Genomic DNA, 26,297 nt, shown 5'->3' on the forward strand with positions numbered 1-26,297 from the left:
AGATTTTCTAAATATAAACTATTTAAATAGCTACACTTGGGGAGGGGAAAGAGAGCCCTTAAGTTAAATAATTCCATGTTTATTGAAAGTCACAATATCGAAATGTGACCCAATGTAGCACCCTGGAAATTTGCCAATTTCCACCTCCCTCACTGCTTTCCTGTTCCTTCAACAATGGCGTTCATTCTGCAAGAGGAAACCTGAAGGAAAAGCCAGTTTTCATGTTGTTCTTGACTTCCGCTAGTATTTAACCTTTAATTTTTCCCTAGCTTGGACAAAGTATCAGAAAAAATAGACATTTCTTGTGGGAAGGGAAGGGAGTAGAAGACAAACAGATTTTTATCTTCACTATTTTAATTTAGATCACTTCTCCCTTTTGAACATCTGCTTGTCTTTTTTAGAGCTCCTCTGAAGAACTGTTTGTTAGCTGTTCCTTAAAATGCAGTAAGAGTTTTAAGTCAGGCATGGCTCTAAGATAGGCAAGAGCAATGCCACATTTCTGTGCTTTCCCTGGATGCTGTTTCTTTCTAACTGTATGCAGTCATGATGAAAGATATACAGTAGATTAGCTTCAAATGACAGCTGGTGTGTTCTTTTCTAGGACAAACCACAACTTCTAAATGCCAGCCTGCTGCCCCAATCTTTCCAGGCAGTCCAGAGTAAAGATATGGCTGATGTTACCGACTGTTCCCTTGGTAAAGAAGAGGATGACTGGCAGTCCCAAGACATTTTAATAAAAAACCAAATTAGTGAAATAGAAAAGTTTCTAAATTTGGAAAAGTCTAAAGAAATCAGAAAAAGAAAATCTGAAGAGATGTTAGAATAACTATTTTTATATTGCAGCTATGTTTTGACCCAAATAGGATATACTATTCACAATATCTAATTGAAAAACATCTTCCTGTTACAACTTTTATTTATACAAAGAAGCTCCTTTATTCCAGTCAGACGTTTCCTTCTAACAAGCGCCCAAGTCTTTGGGCAACCTTCCCTTCAAAGATGGAATTTTGACTTTGGAAATCTTGATTCCTTTCTCTTCCCTCCATGAACCCTCCCCCTTTCAGGTTTCGATGCTCCCTCACCTCAAAGGAGTCACATCCACAATGGCCCCTTTCAAGAACAAAACTTAACCAGCACAGAGATCAACAAAATGGCTTCTTTTACGTAATTTATTATTTGTGTTCCTGAAATTTCTGGTAAAGTATTTTTCAACTTGAAATTTGAGGCAATAAACTTCAAGACTGTATCAAAATTTGTTTTAGAATGTTTTACTATGATTTAGAATTGTCTCTAAAGAGGACAAAATTGTGTAAAAATTTAGGCATCAGAAAGACTGAGAAGGCTGTTTTTCACTTGGTTCAAGTTTTGTTTCCAGGCATTTAGTGTGTCATAGAGTTGCTGCCATTGCTGTTTTCCAAATGTCCGATGTGTGCTATGACTACAAAGTGAAGAATCAAAAGAAAATGTTAGCAAAATAGTGTTTTACTCTATCAGAGTCTTACAGTCCAGTTTTAATGTTCTACTCCTATTAAAAGCAAAGCTGAATGTAAGAAAAAGCAAATTTATACCTTCAAATCAGACTAAACTTGCGTGAGATTATAATCATGGGATATAGGATACACACATATACATATATACACACGTACGCATTAAACATATATAGATATACATATAATATATATTTAAAGACATCACCATATTGATTCAAGACCTTCTACTGCTCTGCACAACTACACAGAGCAGACACAGAAGTCATTAGTATTCTTGCCAATGCTGGGTCATTAAATGAAATGTGCTGGAAAATAGGACTCTTTCATTAAATAAGCTAATCACATTCAGTCTGAACTTTAATAAAAATTATGATAAATAGCAACTGTTTAACTACAGGCAACTGATAGGAACAATGCCTGGCTTCTAGTTAAAACAGTAAACAGATATATAATAAGTTAAATAATTAAAACACATTAAATTGTCCTACAAAAAATTGCAAAGAATTACATGTCTTACCTGACAACTACTTTTTTCTGTGTTTGGTCAATTTTGCAGTAGACCATCTTAGTTCTTACAGCTGAAAAAAATTTTTTTTACATGATTTACTCATAAAACAGAGAAGATACATACTTGAATAAGCACTCTACTAGATATGTTGAATTAATATGAGAGAATATTCTAGTGTGTTTCTAATATTTGCAACAAACAAGATATTCCAAACTGATGATAAAGTAACATAAGGCAGTTAAGAATGAAGGTCATGCATGCATCCTGTAGTGGATGTGCGATCTATTAATGTATATCCTGCATAATTTTTATGAACTGCTCCCTTTTACAAATACATTCTAGTGACAGCAAGAAAAATTTGACTAAACATTCTCTGTAAATTATTACTCAGGTCACTGAGAGCCATTGAGACAATCTACATGTGTATAAGCTTTTGCTTCATCAATCAATTTTTATTTGCTAAGTTTGTCTTTCAAAATTCATACACACAGGGATATACATAAAAAAACAAAAACTACTCCTAGCTGAACATTAATGGTCTTAATGCAGCTGAATTGCTTAATATACAAGGGACAAGGAATAAAACCTATGATATGTAAAGGTTAACTGTATATCCATCAGATTTTTATTGTTTCAGGGCAGTATGGTTTCATGAATGGTATATCTGAATCTACACAAAACAATGATGTCATACCAAGGGTCCACAGTATTCACAGAGCTAAACACAGAATTCTATACAGAATCTTGCTTTGATGGTTTCTCAAGTACATTTACAGAGCCGAACCTCACATGCTTAGGTGTTCCAAATAGAAAAGACTATTATTAACTCTTGGTAAAGTATCTGATGGCCCTTACCATCAATAACAAATGCTTCCACATCATCAGCTCCAATCTGAAGTTCTTGCTGCATTGTGTCAAAAGAGATTTCTTTATTCTCGACTGCCATTCCCATAAAAGTAAGGAGCCTCATTTTTGCCATATTCTGTTCATGCAACAAGCCTGATAATTGAAGATCAATAAGTATCAAATTTTTACTAAAGAAACCAACAGTTACAATCAAGTCTAACCTCTGGTAAAAATCGTTATTAAAAAGAGAACGTTTGTAATTAGGCAATAAGTATGCTAGCTTGAAAAGAAAAGCACTCAATAAATACTGAACGAAGTGTTTTATGTGGGCAAATCACCTTGCAATTATTTTTGCTGTTTTATCAAAAGTCCTATGAGGTAACTTTTACTTAATGACCCCATGTTAAGACCAAATTTCATGTACCACAACTTCTTCTAGAGATACTTTTTCTTGCAGTGATAAACAGCAGCAGAGCCAGTCACATCATGCTAAAGGAATTTCTTTTTTAGATAGTGAAAGACTAAAATATTAAAATAAAATAACATGTTCCATTTGATACCCAGAACTCTTCCAATCGTTACTTACTAGCTTTTATACTAATCTCATTTTTAATTTAAAATTTTAATAATTTTCCCTACCTAGCAAATGTGAAATAAAATATTTGTATCACTATCAACCAACTAATTGTTGGCTGGGCAAAATCTCCATTTACATGCTTCCTGAATAGTTGGAATTTGAGAGCAAGAATTTATAGAGAATGAAACACAATAATTAGCACCATATTCCTTCCAATTAACACTACCAAAAGCTGAAATATACACAAGAAAACTTGTTCAACCTGTTCATTTAATGACCAATTAATAAGGTGCATGTTACATTCATGTACTATACTTGGATTATAAAGATTGGTGCTCTAGTCAAATGGTCTCATAGATGAAGAAAGTGAGGCTCGAGAAAGTAACTTGCTGAAGGTCTCGTCAGGCCCTAACACTTAAATACTGACAGTTACAAACAGCAAACAAATACCCATTGGGTGTTAATAGCCAAATCACTAAGGGGACAATCTTGCGCAAACTTAGAACTTCAAAAAGCCAGAGACGAGAGACGACTGCTCATCAATAATTTTGCCACAAACAGTAATGCTGAGTACTGCTTGTATGAATCAATACATTTTACAAGAGACAAGTTTTCAAAAATTAAGATTCTCTTGCCTCCACTTCTCTTTGGTCATTTCTTAAAATAGTACTAATGGCGTCAACATTTATAGAGTTCAGTTTGTTGTAACTGCCTTTAAAAAAATAAAAACAAAAAACCTGTTTTTTTTTTCCTGGGCAACTTGTTAGATATTGGCACTCTGAAAATATTTAAGTTTAAAATTTACAACATTCTTACATTAATGAAAGATCAGGGAAGCACATTAATACAGGGCATCATCTTGTGTTAATTAGCTCTAATCATGATGCAGGCTCCCTCTCTGGCACAGATTCAACAAAAACATGATTATCATAACTCAAATGGATGAGGTACACCAGCAACTATTGCTAACTGGGTTTAATGGGAATCTACAAGCAGCAAAAAATCAATTAGTGCACATTAACCTTAATTAACAAATGCAAATGAGATGCTGATTAACTTTCTGAAGCAAGAAGGTAGCAACTGAGTAACATCAGATTAAACGTGTACATGTTAGGGCGATTCAGTTGACACAAGACTATGCTACTGTTGGCCCAAGTTGTCAGCGTTAATAAAACAACAAATTCTAACTGATGCCACCTGTAAGAATCTACATCCGACAAGACAGCTTCTTCAATCTACTAAAGTTTTTAGTCATTCTCAAAGAGCTACAGCTATAATCTTTAATGCAGATATTCAATGTAAGAGCTATTCGTTAAAAAAAAATTGGTTATACTTAACTCACATGTATAGTCTTTTTAGTTAAACACATCTCCCCAAAGATGTGCTTGAGATTATAAAAAATTGATCTGAAAGGTTCAAATTCCAATAAATGGCACACTCAACTGGAAGATTTCATTACATTTTAAGAAAAACCTATGAAATTTTTATCTCCTTTCCCCCCAATTATAGGTTAATTATCATGTTTTCTTATCTAACACAAAATGTCCCTATCCTATCCATTCTATTTATATACTCGGCATTTTACCTAAACAGCTTCTCAATAAAATAGGAATGTGACCATGACAAACTAACAAAAAAAAAAATTTAGAACACAGATGATACACATTAAAACATATCACTGAAATAAAATATAACTTCTGCATTTAAAAATGTTTAATGATCACCACACACTAACAAATCCTAAGAGACCAAAGTTCTTTTTCCTTAGGAGCAGCTGGTGATTCTGATAGTTTTCTCTTAAGACAAAGGCCCAAACCTTTAGCCTTTAGAGCTGTGCTCAAAATCACAAACTGTTAAGCCAATGCTGTAAGTGTAAAAGGCTGCATGCCCTGCACTGTGCTTTGTTTTGGAAAACGACACTATTTTCAAAGATGAAGTCACAGTGTGTTTAGTGTCATATTTCAATTTCAAAGTTATAAAAAAAATCTAATTTTATGGAAACATTTATTCATTACTAATATGTCAAAACCTTAATGCAGTAATAAAAAAATCTGCATCATTGAACAATTTCTGCATTGTCACTGACCCCTGTCCTACAAAGCTGCAATATCGAGAACGCAATTTTAATGCACGCAATAGCTTATGAACCAGCGCTCCTTTGAAACAGTCAATTACACATCAACGGGGGAGGGTCGAAGTGTTAATTACTACTCCTTTTTCCAGAGTGTGTAAATAAAGAGGTTGCTGACATTAACATTCCATCACAGAGCTTCATGCCATGAAGCAAATTAACTGGGGCAGAATGTGGTTTTGTAGGCCTAATGCACCTGGCAAAGCATTACAGGCAGAGAAACACGTTTGTCTCTAGCTTATCTGACTGTACCTTCAGCCTTGTTTTGCTACTTAATCAACAAGCAGGAAAAATTTAGAAACAAACCAACCCCTTCTGTGATTCCTACTTACAATTCAAATTTAGAAGTAATACAAACTAATAATCGTGCAAACAGAGTGTAACAGCATGACAAAGGGAAGATTCCAAAATCTTAACTGTGCAATCCTCATCCAGACCTAAAATAGGCTGGACAGTTTTCTAAAAGTATATGTTACAGATGGGGAAAACTGAGAGTAATTCTAAAATCTTACTTCTGACCTATATGGATTCCTAGATCAGGTGAACCAGTAAAAGCCTGAAGCCTAAACTGAAGCTTCCTCAAAAACCAGCAGTTAATTTGTGGAACCAATTTCAGGCCCAAAACTGTTCTGGATGTTTTTTATTTAATGATTTGGGCTAAAGTATTTATTTTGCACATAAATTTTGAATAAATGGTTCAAAAATATTGCCTCAGGAGGAAATTAAAGCCCTGATAGATTATTCTGTCCATAGAAAAGAAGTTTGTTTTCTTGAAAGTCACAGTCACAACTCACTTGACTGCTCTACATCTCTGGTTTCTCATCTGTCAAATGAAGGGGGTACACTAGATTATTTCTAAAGTCTGTTCCAGTCTTAATCCTATGAGGTTCAAGACAAACTTAATTTCTCCAAATGAGAACTAGATTAGAATGGGTTTAGCACAATCTATATGAGTTTGATCGGCTGTGTATTCTCTGAAGTTAATAAATCTAGAACACCAAGTAATACTGAGGAATAGGGACTGAAGCTGTGCCTCAGAGGGAACTCCTAGGTGAGAAGACACTGGGCATTGAGGTCGATGATTTGTCCAGGGTCACAGAGTCAGTCTTAATCACATCTCCTTAGGCAGCTCACTACTGACGACACCATACTGCTGTGCCAAAATTCACAGCCTTAAATACACACAAACCATGTAACACAGTGCCCTGTACACGGCACACACTTTCTAAATGTTTACAGACTGACTGAAATGTGTGCCAAGTTAATTTTCCGTTGTGCTACAACAATTACATGGATATGATTCAAGGGAAAGAACTGTTCAACAAATGGTCAACAAGCCTATAATGATGATGACGAAAACCACTTCACTTAGTCTGCTTTTAAAAAGAGTATTTTTACTTCCATTTGAGAAACTCTGCTTAGTCTTTTTCCTATTGTCAAGAAGTCAGCTTATATTCTCCTTAGATAAAGACAAGTGGCCTTATGTGCCCTGTACAGATAAAGTTCAGAGGTAGAAGACACTCCCTCAACAAAGTCAGGTTTAGCATCTTCTCTGAAACTTATAGCCTTCACTAAGAGCTGCAGCCTAAAGCAGAGGTGGCAAACGCACACTCCATGTGAGGCCCAAGGCATGAACCAGGTCATAATGTAGTTGGGAAATGTTTAACCCAACAAAAAAAATACAAAACCATAGATACTGTTACTATGTGGTTATTCAGTCTCTCCTCACTGGCAGAGATCCTTCTAATTCATGCCTCTGGTCCAGAGCCCCAAGAAGGTCAGTGATCTGCCCAGAATCATTCTAGTATTAAGGCTGGCTCTGTACCTGTCCCCCTTCCCCCCACAGTGCCTCATTTATCTACATAACCACTTGGAATTTCAAGAAGAAGGTGATAGAATATCATTTAAGTTTAGTACCTATGCGTTAATATTCTTGTTTTGAAATTGCCAGGCATTATGTTAAAAAGTTTTAAATGCACCAACTTACACAGTGCCCCTTGGGGAAAGTTAAAAAAATACCGGTAATTGATTTTCTCAGAGTTTCAGATGGGTGGATTTGTTATGTTCTCCCTAGATATTTAATCTTTCAATCTAAAATAGACTCTCAGTATCTTTTTTAAATAATCAGAATACTTCTGGCTTTTCTCATCCCTTCTCCCCACAGACACCGAGTCTACATTGGTTGGACCAGGTTCCTTCCCATTTCCAAACCCCTCCTTATCATGATATCCCCATATACACAGGTAGTATTTAAGAACTGGAAGAAATCTTAAAGTTCACCTGGTTCAATCTGGCATTTTATAAATAAGAAACCTAAGGCCCAGAAAGGTTAAAGGTTTGTCTGAGGTCCCATGGAGCAAAGAGATGGGGCCAAAGCGCAGCTCCCCTGGTTCCTATGCTGTTTCCATTATGTCCACTGATGCATCTCTCCTCAGTTTCCCATTGTACTGCAACGGTGCAGGCATCTTTTTTTCTCATTCCCAAGAGGAGGCCCCCCCAGAAGTGAGAGCCCAGACAACAAACAGGAGTAAAACAACAATATACCCTCTATTCCATTTCTAGTCACAACAACAACAACACCACTTACCAAGAGAATCGATGAAGTCTTTATTATTCTGGTAAAATTTAACGTAGGATGCCAATTTAGCACTCACGAAAATGGTTAAAAGCTGGATAAATGGAGGAAAACAAACCTATGATATGGTAAAGCACTGTACAAACAGGAAACAAGCCATGACACATTGACAAATTTTTCCAACTAGTTTTCATTACTTCTGGTAACAAAAAGCAGCCTAGTGATCTTTTAACATATTCCTCTAATTTGCTTTGAGATCTCATTTAATTAAGTGACAGGAATAATTCTTAGTTGGGGGCAACAACACAGAATACACCGACAGGAAATAACCTGAAATTCATTCAAACTTGCCGTTGCAAAATTTGATTTAATAAATTCCAAAAGATTTCTCTTCCTACTTATGCTTTGTGTGTGTTCATATTATAATGAGGTGAGTTTCTTGAATGTATTTTTGTTACTGCTGTTGTGCCCTGTCTGACCACTGCATGCCAATACTGTATGTGGGGTTTTCTCAGCAAAGATGTGGGAGTGGTTTGCCATTCTTTCTTAGTGGATTAAGGCGAACAGAAGTTAAGTGATTTGCCCAGCACTGTATAAACAGAAAACTGTTTATAGTTAGTAAGTGGTCTAAGGCTGGATTTGAACTCAGGGCTTCCTGACCCCATGCCCAGTACTCTACCCATGAGCCACCTAGCTGCCCCCAAGAAGCAGTTTGAATATACAGACTTTCTTAACACAGCCAGGGAGATGCTGGATGGTGTGGCAAAAGCTAACTTATATTACAAATAGACTGTATGTGGTTTCTCTCTCTTCTATCCATACCCCCTCATTCACATTTAAATTTAACATTCACCGATAAAGAACAAAGTCAGATACTGTTTGGGAATGCAAACTTTGAGAACAGAACATTTTCATGTTAAAGAAGTGAACGACTTACATCATGAATAAGCTCTCCTTCCAAAAACTTGACTGGTTTTAAAGTAAGAAGGTGGTCAAAAAGAAAGGCGTTTGGATCTTTCAGAGCTCTTACAATACACCTAGTATGGAAACAAAGCACCTTATTTTTAAAGGTAAGAATCTTTTGAGAATTCACTTGCTATTTTCACAGCTTTTTGCAGAGTATAACCTACTTTCTTTACAGCATCAAAATGCTGTGGCATAGCAAATGGGCAAAAGCCAAACATATAAAACCATGGAAGACACCAAGCAAGGAGTTCAAATGTAAAAGCAATAAACTGAGTTCATTAGGCCCCGATGCCCAATGAAAGAACTCAACTATGTCTCAGAGAAGCATTACCTACATTAGGGCCTCTCCCTTCCTAGTCACATAAATTATGACTTATTTTGAAAATAGTGGCTGCCAACACTTAATGTGAACTTTAGAGAGTTGGCGAGGCATCAGATTTTCCTGACCTTCACAAAGCATACTCATTAGGAAGGTCTTAGGAAACTCATCAATCTGATGGCTCCAAACTATTTTGAAGAGCTCCAATTTGCTGGAAGTCTTCTCATTCTTCATTTGGGGCTGGAGAAGGTTTTAATTGCATACTACTGGCACATGGACCACAGTACAGAAATCGCATGTGGTGCTTTCACGCAATCTCTGGTGTTCTAACACCGAATTTCTGTATATAGATTTAATTATGCTAACCTCTATGAGTAATGCAGTCACATGACTTTCAGCTGTAGTCACAAATCTAGCACCAGACGGTACCAGTGTCACTAAACAGGGAGTACAACTGTCCTACAAAAAGGTTTTGAAGGACTCTTCTGAAGCAATCTAACAATTACCTGTGGGCATCCACCCGAGCCTGAGAAGCATTGTCCTCTGTGTAACTTCCTAACAATTCCACCATGACTTTTGAAGCAGTGTCACTAAGGAAAAAAAGATATTTTATTTTAGGAACTCTGAAAAATCATGACAACCACCGATCAAATATTCCTATGATTTCATTTTAAAGACAGAGTTAAAATGAAATAATCCTCAAAATGATCCGGGTGATCCATTTTAACTAGCAAAGGGCAAATTAGCTAAATTAAATTTGAAGTTCTGTAAGATGTTTATTTTCACTTTTTATTTCATTCTCTTTAACTGAGCAAGCAGCGGAGAAAGCTTTTCCTAGCTAGGGGGAACAGCTTTTTGTTATTTACTAGACTACTTTCCATATACACATCTGGATTCAATCGGAAAAATAAGTAGGAGCTGTACCACTTATTTCAAAAACCTAAATGCTGTTCTTAAAAAAAAACCAAACAACAAAATCCAAAGTGAGTTTGCCAGAGATCTTTTTCTTTCCAATTTACAGTAAGAATTTGTACACTGATTAAAAGAGAAAATGCAAATGTAGCAAAAAAGGAAACTATGTGTCATCCTCCATCTCAAATAAGAATGTCATAAGTATAATACCTATTTTAAGAAATGAAACATAAGTGCAGACAGTTGGTGTGTTGGATAAGAGCACTGGGCAATGTTGTCTTGGACAAGTCATTAGCCTTTCCAAGCCTCACTGTATTCATTTCAAACAGGGATGATAATAATGGCACCTTCTTTGGAAGGGTTCATTACTGAAGACCAAATGAGAATCTATGTACAGTTATCCCTTCCACATCAAGACTTTCCCCATCAAGGTTTCAATATGTTGCAGGCTGGCTTAAGAAACAAAATGAGAATTTTGGGGGAGTTTTGTGGAGGACACAGACAACATATGAAGGCCAGCAGAAAAAGTTTAGAAACTCAGAAATGCATAAAATATATGTATAGTATTGTATGATATCAATCCAAATTTTACAGTAAGGTACTGCAAACACTCCACAAGAGAAAAATAAAAAATTGAGACCCTCTTTATCGAATCCGAAGGGAAAGTCAAAAAAACTTACGCAGATTTTCCAGAGTGCCACACTCATAACTCCCCACAATGTGGAAGGGATCACCACAGAAGAGTTTTGCAGACCTTAAAAGTGTTAAATAAATGTCATCTGCCATCATTACCAATACTAGCTGCCTTGTGGCATCACCTCAAAACTGGTATTCCATTTTGCCAGACCTCTTAATCTAATGTTAAAGGTTTTCTTAATGTATCAGTTCCATTACAGTTCATTTTGTCAAATGATAAATGATAAATCTCTGAAACTCAAGCTGCTTTTCCACAAGGCATAACTTCACTTGCACTTTTTCAACAAATCCAGTTACAAATCTAATTAGAAGGGGATGCTCACTTAACAAGCTTTGGAAATGCTACTCCATGAGGAACAAAATTTACTATTTAGGAGATAAAATTCACTTTTAGATTTAGCCTACAGGAGAGCTGGAAGGAATCTTTGCGCTCTTGCCTAAACCATCGTTGTACACATGAAGAAATAAGGTAACTTGTTCACACCAGTCAGTGGCAGAACTGGGACTGCAGCTCATGTCTCCTGACTCTCAGCTCTTTCCTATTTCTTGGCAAATGGGATAGCTCCAGAAACGAGGGCTAAGGCAATCAAATTAGCTCGTCCATGGCTTCTTCATGGTACAAAAATATCTGCGTGCTCTTCTTTCTCCATGGATCGGTTTCAGTTGTCAAAGGGGGGGTTGTTCTCTAATCATGACGTAATTTGGACAGTGAGCCCTGGCTGAAGTGGTAAGTGAAGGTAGGGATGCCAGGCCAGCAACCTTGACAGCAACACTGAAGTCGATATTTACTGATTTTATAGCATGACATACCACAAATTGAGAATGAACCTGCTCAGAAGCAATCCTGGACTACAAAGTGACAGCATGTGGTCAAGGGCAGGCCCACCGTTTGACAATGAGACCATTAATAAAGGGCAGGGTGTGATGGGAGAGGAAGAGGAGACAGTACTGGAAAAGATATTTACCTTCTCATCTTCATCTAAAAATGCTATTTAAGGTGATTGCTGAATCTTGCTACTTGAGAAAGTTATCTTACACTGAACTTAAAATACTTAGCAATTTTAATCTCAAGAGTCTTATCCATAAATAGTTCTAAAAACCTGAGGTATGTTAAATTATGAAAATGTGAAGCAACAAAATATGGCCTAAAGACCTCTAAAGCAAAGGATTTAATTTACAAATGTCTGGGATTTTTTTTTATTACCTTCTCTATACTGCTCCTACCGACATCTTAAAAGTGCTAAACCAGGAATGCTGCTGTGGGCTTCCCAGCCTGTTGTAGACCATGCCAATTGATCCAGGACAATGAACTAGGTCATGAGTGGAAGGTCACTGCTTGTTTTCTTTTCTGCCAAAAAGGGGTAACTGCTCTGAAAAACTTTCCAATTTTCTAATTTTCATGATAAACAAAATTCTAAAATTTCCTACAGATCCTGTATAACAGATTGTCTGCAAAAAGATTTACATGACTTTAACTCAAGTAATATTTAATAAAGAATCCAAATTAATCCGATTGTCAGGAATCAAAGAGGGGAGGGAGGCAGAACACTGCTATTCTTGCTTGATTTTTCAGCCACGAGACCATGGTAAAAGTATATGTTGAAACTACCCCGAAAGACCAGTCTTTTAAAATTAATGAAGTCATTTAACAAACTGCCACAGGTGATAAGATTTCTGGCCAGTAAAAGAAGTTGATATGATATCCCAATCCCAGGTTTTTCATTTTGAAAATGAAGGGCTACCTTCACTAGTGAAAACACTATATATTAATCCCACTGAATTGCAGCAAACCTGTATTAAGTCAGCGGTACTTAAAAAAAAAAAAAATCAACATTTTGTGTGTGAGAAACCTGCTAGGTTCAAGACCAGCTTTAGAATCCCCAAATGATCTTTTGGGAAAGCTTAATAGGTACTCATTTAACACTGTCTACCAAAGTTTTGTCTCAAAGGTACTGTTTACACAAGAGACTGTGATTGTGTTAACTTTGATTGATAGATCCCCCTGCCATTAAACAACAGAGATAGCTCTACCACGCACCAAGACATCAAAGCACCACTAAATAATAAACTTGGCATAAAGCTATGAAGCTTGAGGATTAACATTTGTACCATTTTCAGAACAAAAGCAAGAGTTTTACTTTTTTTTTAAGTTTAAAGATTGCAAAAAGATTCCACTATTAACTTTACAGTCATCCTTCTAGATCGAATTGTTTAACTTAGAATTAAACGAAGAAGCTCTTAAGATACCAATCTGAACAGATGCAGTGAAAAACTACGTTCAAACTAAGTGGGGTAAAAGGCACAGAAAGAGATTTATGGCAATTCTGTGATTTAGAAAGTGGAGCCAAGCTACTCACCCTTCTTAAATGTTATCCAATATACCTGTCTATAAAAAGACCCTCACCCACCTCTAATCCTGAACAATTTAAAATTACTTCATTAGCTCTGAGTACCTCTTCTTGCAGTCCACAAGTGCTTCATAAAGTAGTCTCAAAAGAGTATGTTTTTTTTCAGTGTTGAGGTTCCAGTCGGAAATCCATTTCCGAACCTACAAGAGTGAGAAAAGATTCAAAGCTGGCCTCACAGCCTAATACAATTCCACAGTTTAAAAGAAATATCATTTAGAACTTTGGACTTTTTTTCTTTTTTTTTTTTACAATTTAAATTCCTATTTTTTCCAAGTAGGAGGAATACTCTGTGAAATAACTTACTTGATTGTGAAATAACTTACTTGATCCAGTTCAGTTGGAATGTACTGGATGGCACCGCAAGATGCTGCTACTTTAATAAGACTGCAGTAGACTGTGTATCTTACAGGAGTATTCTTATCCATTCCATGGAAAAGATTGCTCAACCTAGTTGAAAAGAAAAGATTAAGAACAACAACTGCTACTTAAGAGTACCTTGTATGCTTTCCTGTACGTACGATGTTCATCATTTATGTCTATTAAACATTAATAGGAATAATATAATTTCCAAAGATCACTCTACACGTGACACTGTGAAGACATTTCCTCAAATCCCAGCCTTCTCTGAATTTTTGCTTACAATTGCAGCCTCAGGGATGGACGTTCACCTTCTCGAAATTTAACCAGTTTTTCACACAGGCTTTCAATCAAAGCTTCTTGCTTGTCAGGCTCCAGGATCAAGAGGAGGGATACAACGCTGTTCATCACACTCTCGACATCTACACAAACATTAGTGGTGCAATCATTTGTGATTCAATAATACTAATGCTTTTGCTAAAGAATGTTGATACAGGGTAAGCGTTTAGATAGAATAGGCCTCTAAATAGAGTTCCAACCCGTACTAAGGTCTAGTCTGGTTCCTTGCAGCACTGTGCCAAGACAGCTAAGAGATTTCTTCAACACAGTACATCAAAAATGAAGTGCTTCATCACCTCAAATTATGCTAATTTAAAAAATTTATAACATTCAAGGATGGAGATATATCACATATAATATATACACATTTATATACCTGATAACTGTATTATTGGCTACATATATACACTGTTAGACTTGTATAATTCCTCAGGTTTTAAGACTGTATTCATTTAATTTCAAAGTACAGAAGATAGTTTAAATATTTCCACAAGTTTACATTACATACAGAGAAGTCAACACCAATAAAAAGCAATGCTAAGCTGAAATGTAATTGAGAATTCAATTATGAGTAGGCTATTTTCATTTTTAAGTGGTATAAGCACATGCCTAATACAATCTCAGGTTGTGGTGAGCTGCTTTAGAATTTTTCCACATTTCCTAATTTTCCTGTTTTATAACACTAAACAAGATTTGGTCAATATAATTAATGTTCAGATCACTGCAACTTACTTCTAAAGAACCTCAATGTACAATATTTGTTCTTCTAATATAGATGTCATCAAGACCAGGGAAAAATGTCCTTTAGGTTTCTTTTGTTCAAAATCACTTCAAGACTGTCCAATAGTAGGGTTTTAGGTTGGTTTTTTTTTGTTGTTGGGATGCCCACTTGATCCAGGGCATGCCCTCTCTACTATGGCACACAGCCTGTCCCATAGTAAAATATGCTGGATTCTCTGAGAATTTACCTACCCTAATAGAAATGGGTCTGTAATAAATACAGGCATCCATGGTCTAATGCTACTGGTTAACATATTTGGTAAAATAATGTAACTGAAGCAGCAGAACTGAGTCAAGAACTGAAGGTTCCTTGACAAGGAATGGTACAGAGTCTGGGAAGCTGAGCTGGAGGATGGCTAGAGGTGTTCACACCGGCTGTCTGGTTGGAGATCACACTTAACCAAGAGGTCAAAGAAAGCCAAGGCAGAGCTAGGCCAGTTCTCAGGAGGCTGGCCTACCATTACATTGAATAGGCTCAGGGCCATTTTGGATGAATCTACCCATCATGCCTCCACTGCAATACAAGCCAAAAGACCTGTAGGACAGAATTTTAAAATATCCATTACTGGAGAATTTAAATGATAAGTTTCCTATGAACAATAATAACATGCTCAATGAAATGGTACCTGTGAATTTTCTACAAAGAAAAAAGGAACATCAAGGACAAACCTTTATCATCTTCTTTTAGACAAACATCACATGCTTCAATGATCTGAGCTAAATCTACATGGAGTCCACCTTCAGAGTTCTCTTCTGAGATTTCAGCTCCTTTAGATTTCAGGTAAGCTCGAAGTTCTGCAGCCTATCAACCCGAAGAAATTGTATACAATTTATATTTACATATATATATATACACATACATATCTATATGCCTCCCCACGGATACAGATCTGTACAAACACACACACATACACAAACCTGTTTAAAAAACCCCAAACCCATTTCAGAACTCTGAATTCCCAAGTGGTTTTCCTTCAGAATGAGAACACTATTGCTTCTCCACCCCACTCCCATCTCTAAATAAAAACCTAACTACAATCAAAGACGAGAGAAAACTAGCTAGAATTCTAAAGAACTTCATGATGACCCTTAACGCATTCAAAGCTACAAAAGGTTCTCCTAAAGGAGTCTGCATGTCCCACATCCAGATACCTGGAGCCTGTCAACTTCAAGTTTTTTTCAATATTTTGATAACTATTTTGATATAATTGGTCTAATTTGAGTCTTAAATATTTTTGCCTTTAAAAGCATTACTCTGAGAAGAGGTCTATGACCTCTCAAACAAAGTTAAGAATCTTTGCTTTAAGAAGACATCTGCTGCTCTCCCCAAGCTTAGGCGTCTATGATAATTTCTCACCCAGGCACTTTTACAGCAAAATTCACTCCCCAAAGGGTGAAGAGCAAGTAGTTTGACTTGACAGAAAGTCAAGGGACTTTAAAGAAAGCAGTATATGGACTAACTGAATCTCGTCATTGCTTTTACAAATAATTATTCTTTCCTTCCATCAACAACCATCTATTGAGCCCCTACTATGCATACACCTCCTGGGGACATCAAAGGCTGCATTTGACTCTTTAAGAACATAAGGTTCTTTTACATAAAATAGATGAATAAACCTACACTTGTGTGTTGGCTCATCCCATTAACTCCTAAGTGAATAATGCACTAGGAATAATGAATGGTTAGCCTTAGAGAAAAGCTGTTCAAATCTAGAGCTAGATGAACCCTTTCTACCAAGGAAACCCCACTTAGGTGACTCCTTAATCACTGCATCCATTCTCCAAATATCCCTTCCCCTACCCCAATCTAACCCTAAATGCCTGTTTTTTCTTATTATCTACCCAACTTTTGTCCTGGAGCCCTCTATAACATTCTCCTGGGGCCTACCTCCCTCCTTGCCTTCTAAGACAATAGTTAGCCAATCTACTAGAATTGCTGAATGACTGCGTGGAGAGCAGGCTCTTGGTCTATAGATATGTCTTGCAGCTTTCCACAGAATTTGCTTTTCACTTCAATCGCTGTGCCCTGCCCATCAAACGACCTTGTATTTAACTACTTCGTGTTTACTCTGGATGTACTGATACATGTACTACTTGTTTCTCCCCTTAAAACCTTCCTCATCAGTAGAGATTATTTCATTCATTTTATTTGTATTCCTGGGACTTAAAACTACTCAAAATCAGTGCTTAATACTTGACACTAATTTTTTTTAAAATCCCCGTTGTGCTAATTGGTATATATAAACCCATTACATATCCAGAACCCAAGTAGATATAAACCAAACACATATACACATTTACATATGACATATGCAAACTTTTCAAAAAGTTACAATTTAAGGATAATTTTTGAAAGGACTCATCTTCCTTAAGAGTTTGATGACTTCTGTAATATAGAAAATACAGTGATAAATACAATGTTGTTGTACCCTCAAGGCACTTACAAATAAACAGAAAAGTTTTTTGTTGCACAGAAAAAAGCATTTTGTTTGCCTAGACTATTTTTTTTTTAAAGGATGAAGTTGAATTGATCAAATTCTTTTGCCGTTTGGACAGAAATTTAGATCTTCAAATTAACCACATTTTAAGGTTGGTGGATGATTTGGAGGATTCATGCTTCAGGTAAGCATCAGACTAGTGGGCAGCTTGGGTCCTTCCAGCTTCGAGTTTCTATGATTCTCTCTAACAGACACTTTCATTATCTGAATGCCATACTTTATTTAGCAGCTTAAAAACAAAAACTTAGTTTTCACTGTTAAATGGGCAAAGCAACATCAACCTATTTTGCAATTATCCTCCTGGATTTTCCTGAGGCACTTGGAATTTAACATGTTTAAAACAGACAAAACTCGCTTGCACCTAAACCCCGCTACTTCCTTTGAGTGAATCACAAATTTCTACTCACCTCATTAGTAATCCCAGTCATCCTCAACTCCTCCACCATTTTAAACTATCAAGTCTTATCTACTCTACCTCAACACTTCCAGTTCTCTCCATCCACACTGCACCCATCCTAGTTTAGGACCTTGTTCTGCTTAATGGGTCTCCCTGCTTCCAATCTCTTACCTCTCTGACACAGTCTCCACATAACTGCCAAAATAACCTGCCAGAGGCATAACTACCGTATAGTTCAGTATCTCCCAAACATACATTGGTCAGCCTAGGGACCCACAATTTGGATCCCTACTTACTTTTCTAGTCAGTCATATTTCCAAACACTCAACCTCCCTTTATAAACTCTACATTCTAGCCAAACTGGAGACTAAGCTGCTCCTTGAATGTGGCATAGAAATTCCAATTTTCCTGCTTTCATTCAGTGTTTCATTCCCCTCTTAGAACTATCCCCTTCTAGGAGAAGACCCAGCTCAGGAAGATGCAACCTAACCTCCCTATCCTGAAGCCTTCCCTGATTCCTTCCTAGGAAATTTCTTTCTCAAATTATCTTGTATTACACTTCTCCATGCGTATGTCATATCCCTGGCATGGTGCGGCCCTCCATTTTGTCCTTTTGTTCCCAGCACCTAGGACAGTATGGTGTACTGTGGCACTAAACATGTGTGCTCAATCATCATAGTTTCTGAATTTATAAAACAACACAAATGCTGTACTTCACAATAACGTTTTACATAAAGCCTTGTACAAACATTTATTTACTAAATTTAGCCTATTTTTCTTTCAAATTGACTTGAATCGTACATGGTTAAACTATACAAACTGTACTATGGCTAAGGAGCTGGGGGACAGAAGTTCAGTTTGCCAAAGCCACTACATTTTTGTCACAAGGAGAGTCACCTAACCAGGCATGTCTTAGGCAGAACAGAGCTGAGCACGTCCATCTTCTGGCCTGCATTCCCTTCTGACATCTCCCTAATCCTCCATGTATTTAAATCCTAGGGTGCAGGATTTCTGCCTCTTCTTTTCCTTTTTCCAGTACAGGGGAATAACAAAGGAACATCAAGGAATATGTAAGTATAATCATAAAATTAAAATATGAGTCTTGATCTTTAAAAAAAATAAGGGAACTAAAAGGTAATCAGGCTACAAAGAATCATCTATTTAAGCATCTCTCTGTATGTATTTCCCACTGTCCAGCACATGCAATACTTGTCACCCAGCATTCATTAAGCATTTACTACATGCCATGCACCGTTCTAAGTGGGGACACAAAGAAAAGGTAAAATAAAAGTTCCTGCGAGCACTTAAGGAGCTCACAGTCCAATGGGGAGGTGGGAGGTTCAGACAGGAACGCAACAACATGCAAACAGACATGGACCTAAGAACAAGTTAAAGGCAACCACAGAGGAAGATGTGGGAGAGTCTAGGAACTCTCTAAGAATGACTTCTGGCAGATGGGATAGTTCTGTTCTTAGGAGTGAGCTCTGTGGGCAAAACACTGGAGGCCTAGAGATGAAAAAAAAACCTTTAGAAAGTTTGGCCAACCCAATCAAACACATATATTAAACTGGTTAAAATGACAGGGTTGGATGGGGTAGGGGTGGTGTCTAAGGTCTCACTTCCAGCTCTAACTCTAGGTTATCATTGTGATTATTCCACATACCAAGATGTTTATCTTCCTGCACAATTAGCTTTTTGGACACACTGCCTGCTACCCTGTCACCAGACCAGAGAACACTTAACTATGAATGGAAACATAATGTTGTTGTCCTGTTCTCCTCAACCCAAACATGCATTGGCCAAGCGCTCAATTAACTAGTGCCATGAATATTAAGTAATTGGTACTCAAGGGGCATTGGTGCCAAAGGAAATATAATATAAACGATATTATTATAAATGGGATATCAAGCAATCAGCAAACTTTTCCTGGGTCTGGGGTGTATGGGGTGGGAGCGAGCCCCTCTGGTGTGAGAGCTAAGCAGTTATAGCATGTGCAGCAGTCATACCCTGGTAAATTGCCTTAGAGGGTGACTGACAGGACTCAAACCAGACACTGACTTAGAGGGGTGTCTACCCTAAGACTCTCTCAGCAGAATGGGTGGATCTAACAGTCATGCACTGTGGAGGGCTTAGAGCTTGGTCAGACACTGGTGATGCCAAGGCCATCCACTACATCCTGGGTCACCCTCAGTCTTCTTAACTTTTGTCCTGCTATTGGACTTGGATGACTCAGAAAGGGAGTGAAGCTGATGACTGTGCAATGCTGCCTCACTGAAATCCAATTCAGGCATAAGTCAAAACACCATCCTGTGATGTCACCGGTCCTCTTCGAAATGAAGGGCAAACATGGGGGGGGAGAGTTTGAGGGGATTATTAGGTAGAACAGCAGGAATGGGGCATCTGGGGAAGGGAGCAGTTAAGGTGTTGGTCTGTTCTCCAGTAATCACACCAAGCAATGTGGCCTAATGCTACAACTTTCCTTGCCTCAGGAGACAGAAATAAGAGCAATGGGTAGAAGCTGCGAAGAGGCCAATTCATGCTTGATGATCTAATACAGGAATGAACTGCTTCAAAAGGTATTGAGTTCCCCAGAGGTCTTATGTTGGTCTCAATAGCCCAAATGTTCATATATACATACTTATCTGTTCACAAATTGTTTTCATCCAAATAGACTACAAGTTCATTGAAGGCAGGGACCAATTTTTATGGTTTCTTATTCCCAATACTTTGTCCATAGTGTGCCCTTTAATTTGGGTTGGATTGGAGTGCATCCAAACTTTCTTTCGCTCTGTGATTTGGTGAAGGTAGTGGTCTGAATTTTGTGAGATATATTTTAGAACATGGTCCAAACAAATCGGAAGGTACTCACTTTTTATCCACATGTGAATCATCTCTAGTGTTTATTCAATAAACATGTAGTTTTCACCTGTCACTGTCACTGGCCTCACGTGCTAAATTGGATGAATCAAGGAGTTTTAAAGCAACAAGATACAAATCAGGATTTGATTAATCTACTACCTATTTTAGAGATGGGAAAATTATGACCTGATTTAGAAATTATATTACTAAATTATGATAGAAATTGTGATACAAAAATATGATTGCAGGACTACAGATTTGGAGAAAAAGGGACCTTAAAGGTCACTTACTCCCTCTTTTTCAGAGGTGGCATTTCTGTTTGCCAGGGCAAACCTCTCCAGGACCCTATTTCATTATTCTTCTGACAGCTCATCCTCTCTATCATCCACTCTTTCATCTGGCTACTGGCTACCTCTCTACTACCTACAAAGACACCCATCATCCTCATCCTCAAAAACTCTCCTTTGATCCATCTGTCCCTGTTATCTTCACCTTCCTTTTGCAAACCAACTTCCTTTCCTTTTACTCTCTTACCTCTTCAATTTGGTTTCTGACTTCATCATTCAACCAAAACTGCTCTCTTCAAAATCACCAAGGACCTCTTTAATTGCCAAATTTAATGGCTCTCTCTCAGTATTCATCCTTGACCTCCCTACAGTCTCTGTCACTGCTGGATCATCCTCTTCTCTCTAGGTTTCCATGCCATCACTGTCCTGTTCCTTCTGTCTCCCCACCCCTCAGTTTGCTTTGCTGGATCTCCATTAAGCTCACACCAGCTAATGATAGTGGGTGTCCTCACAAGGCTCTGTCCTGGTCTCTCTTCTCCTCTCCCTCTTTATTATATATTCGCTTGGTGATCTCAACAGCTTCCATGGATTTAATTATCTCTATGCCTATGATTCTCAGATCTAAGAAATTCAGCCCTGACCAACTACATTTGACATCTTCAACTGGATGTCCCATAGACATCTTAAATTCAACCTGTCCAAAATTGAGTTCATCTTTCCCTTAAGCCCTTCTCTCTTCCTTTCTTATTCCAGTCACTCAGGTTTAGAAGCTAAGTGTCACTCTCTCACCCCTTACATTTCCCTCCATTCAAGTGCCATGTCTTGTCTATGTCTCCTTTATGCTCCTATACTCTTGACGCTTCAGCCACCCTGGTGCAAGTCCTCATCTCCTCATGCCTGGACTACTGTAACAGACTGTTGGATGGTCTTCTTGACAAAGCTGTTCCCTATGCCAGTCCATCCTCCATTCAGCTGTCAGTGACCTTGTCACTTCTCTTCCCACCTCCACTCAATAAATTCTGGTGGATCCCCATGACCTCCTGGAATGAACAGATACCCTATGTTTAGCTTTTAGATGCTTTCATAACCTATTCCCTTCCTACCTTTACAGTCTTCTTCCATCTTAACCCTCTTCTTTGCCCGCCATGTAAATCTGTTATCCAGTGACACTGGCCTCAGATTCTAGGCTTTTTCAATGGCTATCTCTCAAGCCTGAAAAAATCTCTCCCTCCTTATCTCTATGAAATCAAAGTACTTAATTGTATCCTAACACGGAACAGTAGGGAAATATCAGGTTAATTAGTTCCATCCTATGACCCCTATTATATATACCTTTCTTCTTCCAACTCAGTGGCTCACACTTTTTCATTCTCTCCTGATAATTTAATCCACTGTCACCTTCAGGGCTAAAGAGGTTAGAATCATAGAACCCTAGAGTTTGAAGGAAGGACAAACGGTATTTCATTTTACTTTGGAGACAAGTCTTCTCTGTTAATCCCTAGCTTCCTAAAACTTGAAATTCTAACTTCTTGTTAAGACAAAAAAATAAGCTTTAAAACTTCAACTTCATCATTTCTTTTCATTTTCAGTCTAGGCAAGGGTTTACACAGGCTACCTACAAAGTGAGTAAACACTGTATTACCAAAAAGAACTTCAACAAGATTCAAAGGAAACTATTCACAGTCGAAGAGTGTCATTTTATCTTAAATATACATTTTACCACTTGACAATTAACTCTTTACAAGGACAGAACAATCACAAAACAGTTCTTCAAACAGAAAATCCCAGTTCCCATGTCCTTGCTGCTGCAAAGGCTTGTTCCCCACGCGTCCTTCTTCCTCACAGTCATGTCTCAGAATCCAGCTTTAAGGCTCAGGGATGCCTCAGCTTCTAATGTCTCCCGTCTCCTATCTCTTTCCATTTTATTTTTCATATATTCTCAAGTGCATTAATACATAGGCTCTCCCCTGACAGAATGTCTTCGTTTGAGGGCAGGGGCAGTTTTATTTTATTTTATTTTTTTGGTATCCCCACCACCTAGTATATAATAAAGTGACTGATTAAACCGTGGAAAACACCAAAGAAAGGTGAGCCATAAAAATACAAGTTTCACATAGATCAAACAACCGTTCCAGTTCCAGATGAGTACCTCATAAATTAACATCATAAAAAAGCACAAGGTGTGATTACCTCGAAATAGCCTAAGCCAACAACATGGGCCAGTGCAACTCTGAAAGTGCGCATTACACACACACACACGCACACACACACGCACACGCACACACGCATATACGCACACATACCCACACGCAACAAAGCTTAACGCTGCCCCGAGACTTTGGGCACAGCAGACAGAGGGCTAAGCCTGGAGTCCAGTTTTCCCTCCTGCACACACTCTTCACACGATCCTGCGCTGGCCACTCAGCCTCTTACTGCCGCCAAACAATTTACTCTAAATACGACGTATTCTGTTGATTAGCTAGGCAGCTTCCAGCCAGGATTCCGGATAAGCTGGGGCGGACCTAACGGGACCTAACAAGACGGGGTCAAGGCCGGCTCTTCGGGTCACGGACGAGCCTCAGAGAGGGTCAGCTACTGCCCAAGGCCCCTCCCGGGGCACATGCTCCACTAGGGCTAAACTACATTTCACGTGTTTAAAACTAAACTCGTCCTTCCCCTCGGCCCTTGTGACTGCCGGGGTACCACGGTCCTCAAGCTGGACCTGCCCCTCCCCCCCAAGCTGCTGGCTGACCCCTCACCAGCCTGGACCTGCCCCCTGCTCTCCGATCCAGCGCCGTGGAACAAGGCCCCCCATCTCTGCGCTCGGCGATCCCCTCCCCAAGAGGCCCCCACGGCCGGGGCGCACCCCCACGCTTCTCCCCCGAGGGCCCCACGACGCCTCTGGCTGCAGAGCTCCGCGGGGTCCAGGCTTCCTGGCTAGGAGGGAGGTCAGACACCATCTCTAGTCCAACTTTCCCATTTTACAGATGAGGAAACAGGAGGCCCAGAGAGGGGGCGTGACCCGCCCACGGTCACACAGCGCGGAGGTGGCAGAGGCAGGACCGGAGGCCGAGTTCTCCGTCGCCAGTCCCGCGTGGGCTCCGCTCTTCTCGCGCGGACGGAAACCAGGGCTCGCCCGGGGAGAGGCCCCGGCGCCCGCTGCGGCTCCGTGTCCGAGGGCTCGGAGGAGCCTCTTCCAGCCCCGCATCCATCCCCCCGCCCCACTCCCCGGCCCGCGTCCCCCACCAGCCCCAGGCCTCGGGCTCCGCCGGGCCCCGTCGAGCCGATCCTGGCCCCCCGCCTCCACCCGCTCCTAGTCTCCCGCGCCCCGCGAGTTCCCCGGCGCCGACCTGGTCCTCCTCGGTGATGTCGATGAAGGCCGGGACGCTCATGGCGAAGGGTCCGGACGCCGCCGCGGCCTCCACTCACTGCACCACGCCGACCGGAAAAGAGGCCTGCGTCCGGCTCCGCCGGCGCACAAGCCCTTCCGGGTCGCCGGGGAGCGGGTCATGGGAGCAGGGGAAGGCGGGGCCGCGGCCCTGGAGGCGGCCTCTCCCCAGCAGGGGCTCAGCGGCCTGGTCCCGCCCCGCCGGGGCCGGACCCCTCAAGGCCCCGGACGGCCGCTGCCCCGCCTAGCCCCCCCTCACAGCATCTCTCATAGCTGCCCGGGTTAGGCCGAAGGTACTCCAGTCCTGCCTTCCCCTCCGGAGCCCCGGAAACGGCTTCCGGTCCGGCTCGTCTCGTTTTGGTCCATGCGCAGAGCCGCCTCTGCGGCCCCAGCGATGACCCCTCCGGCGACCCGTCGGTCCGCCTGGGCGAGAATGAGGGTTGGAACGCTCCCCCCCCCCCAGTCATCCGGCGCGCATGCGCGAGGTGGGAGCGGCCACGTGCGGGGCGGCGGGGGCTCCCTGGCTGCCTCGGGCGCGCCGAGTCTCAGAGGGCCGAGGTGTGGGAGGCTCTTATCAGCCCGGGGCGGGAAAGGGCCTAAGCGGCCATAAGGCAGCTAACCCGCGGTGTGGCCCCGGGCCAGCCGCTTCACCTTTGCCTGCCTCAGTGTCCTCAGCTGTGAAGTGGGGATGCTGAGCTGAGGGTCACGTGAGATCCTCTGGGAGCGCTTGGCGCGGGCCCGGCGTGTGCCAAGCGCCTCGGAGCTCGCATCTGCCCAGAGCCCTGACCTTAGGAGAGGCCTCCCGAGGTGCAGCGCCCCCCGCCCGCCCCAGTTGTTCCCGTGTCTGTGCAGCTCATGGGGCGTTTGCCTCTTGTCCTCCCCCTTCCCCAGGGGGGAGTGTGCGCTCCTCCAGGGTGCCCTGTCTAATGCACATGGCACGTGCTCGATGGCTGACACTAACCGGGCCGAGAATTGAACCCAGAATGTAGACCAGGGTTCCCACGGGCCTGGATTAGGGGACTGTGTTGGTCCTTCCTTCGCTGCACGGCCGCGCCATCAGACCTTCTCCTCCAGAGGCGTCTGCATCCCAGGGGCCAGATCACTGAATAGGCCTGTCTAAGAAATAGAGGGTACGGCCCCTTTAAGGAGGCCAAGGCAAGAAAGACGTCAGGCCGGGAGGGAAACTGCAACAGTTACAAGTGACAATCAGTGAGGCCAGGCTGCCCAGAGAGGCAGGGCCGCTGGAGTCCGGCTTCGGGGGGCAGTAGGCTCGAGGTTTGGGGGAACGGAGGGAGGCCTGGTGTGTAGCAAGGCCCACACCTTTGGTAACTGCTGATGAGGCACCGGCTCTGGAGGGTCTCGATGCCCTGTGGCTCTGAGTAGTGTGTGTATACTCTGGGGTGAGGTTTGGCTTTGGGGCTTACTCTGGGCTGCCCTTGAGGAGCCCCTCCCCCTTTGAAAACCCGGATGTTGGGGCTTCTCTGTCATGGTCAGACAGCTGGATCTGTGTCTGATCTGTGACGTATGTATTGCTTATGGTCCGACAGAAGCCCTGTCTGCTGGTCTTGGTTTCTCTGCTTGTATTTCTCTGTTGGTATATGTGATTAAAGGAGATTGTTGACCCGTCAAAGGTTGCTTTCCTTTTAGAGAAGCAGATCTAAGAACCTGTGCCAGCCGGTCATCCCAGATGTGTGTCAGGGTGCTTGCTATTCCTAAAGAGGTCTTTGGCAGAATTTCAGAGCATCCATGAAGTTGGATAAGGGGGAAAAATTATGTCCTTGATTTAAGTGAGCTGTAACTGAAATTTTAACATTTCCTTCAGTGATTTTAAAAATATTCTGAGAAAGAGTCAGTAGTTTTCAGACTGACAAAGGAGTCCAGGAGACAAAAAAAAATTTGAGAAACCTACTGTCATATATGTCCCTGTCTTAGCCGTAGGCTTGAAAAGATTCAGAATATATGAA

The 26,297-nt window shown here is 40.5% G+C and overlaps 2 protein-coding genes across 5 annotated transcripts in view; one reads left to right on the forward strand and one right to left on the reverse strand.

The window, feature by feature from the left end:
• Nucleotides 1–1,252, forward strand: part of CCDC73 (coiled-coil domain containing 73) — a 155,095-nt gene extending 153,843 nt beyond the window's left edge. For 2 of the 3 annotated variants that reach the window (XM_072619232.1, XM_072619233.1), the window contains exon 18: nucleotides 602–1,252. In XM_072619232.1, coding sequence (XP_072475333.1) covers nucleotides 602–826 — 225 coding nt within the window. In that variant the 3' untranslated portion in view covers nucleotides 827–1,252. The remainder of the gene's footprint in view (nucleotides 1–601) is intronic. The other variant, XM_072619234.1, reaches the window with a different exon arrangement.
• EIF3M (eukaryotic translation initiation factor 3 subunit M) lies at nucleotides 1,156–24,768 on the reverse strand. Of its 2 annotated transcripts, XM_072619236.1 has the most exons (12): nucleotides 24,296–24,442; nucleotides 15,574–15,706; nucleotides 15,363–15,439; nucleotides 14,069–14,207; nucleotides 13,752–13,875; nucleotides 13,474–13,568; nucleotides 9,919–10,002; nucleotides 9,065–9,164; nucleotides 8,140–8,221; nucleotides 2,854–2,997; nucleotides 2,008–2,068; nucleotides 1,156–1,438 (listed from the first exon to the last, which is right to left on the reverse strand). In XM_072619236.1, the coding sequence occupies exons 3-12, from the start codon at nucleotides 15,409–15,411 to the stop codon at nucleotides 1,318–1,320; spliced, it is 999 nt and encodes a 332-aa protein (XP_072475337.1). In that variant the 5' UTR covers nucleotides 15,412–15,439; nucleotides 15,574–15,706; nucleotides 24,296–24,442; the 3' UTR covers nucleotides 1,156–1,317. The 2 variants fall into 2 exon arrangements, with proteins under 2 accessions (XP_072475337.1, XP_072475336.1); XM_072619235.1 differs by lacking the exon at nucleotides 15,363–15,439 and having other exon boundaries at nucleotides 24,296–24,768.
• Between the last annotated feature and the right edge of the window lie 1,529 nt (nucleotides 24,769–26,297).

This window comes from Notamacropus eugenii, chromosome 6 (assembly GCF_028372415.1).
Source record: "Notamacropus eugenii isolate mMacEug1 chromosome 6, mMacEug1.pri_v2, whole genome shotgun sequence".
Lineage (NCBI taxonomy): Eukaryota > Metazoa > Chordata > Mammalia > Diprotodontia > Macropodidae > Notamacropus > Notamacropus eugenii.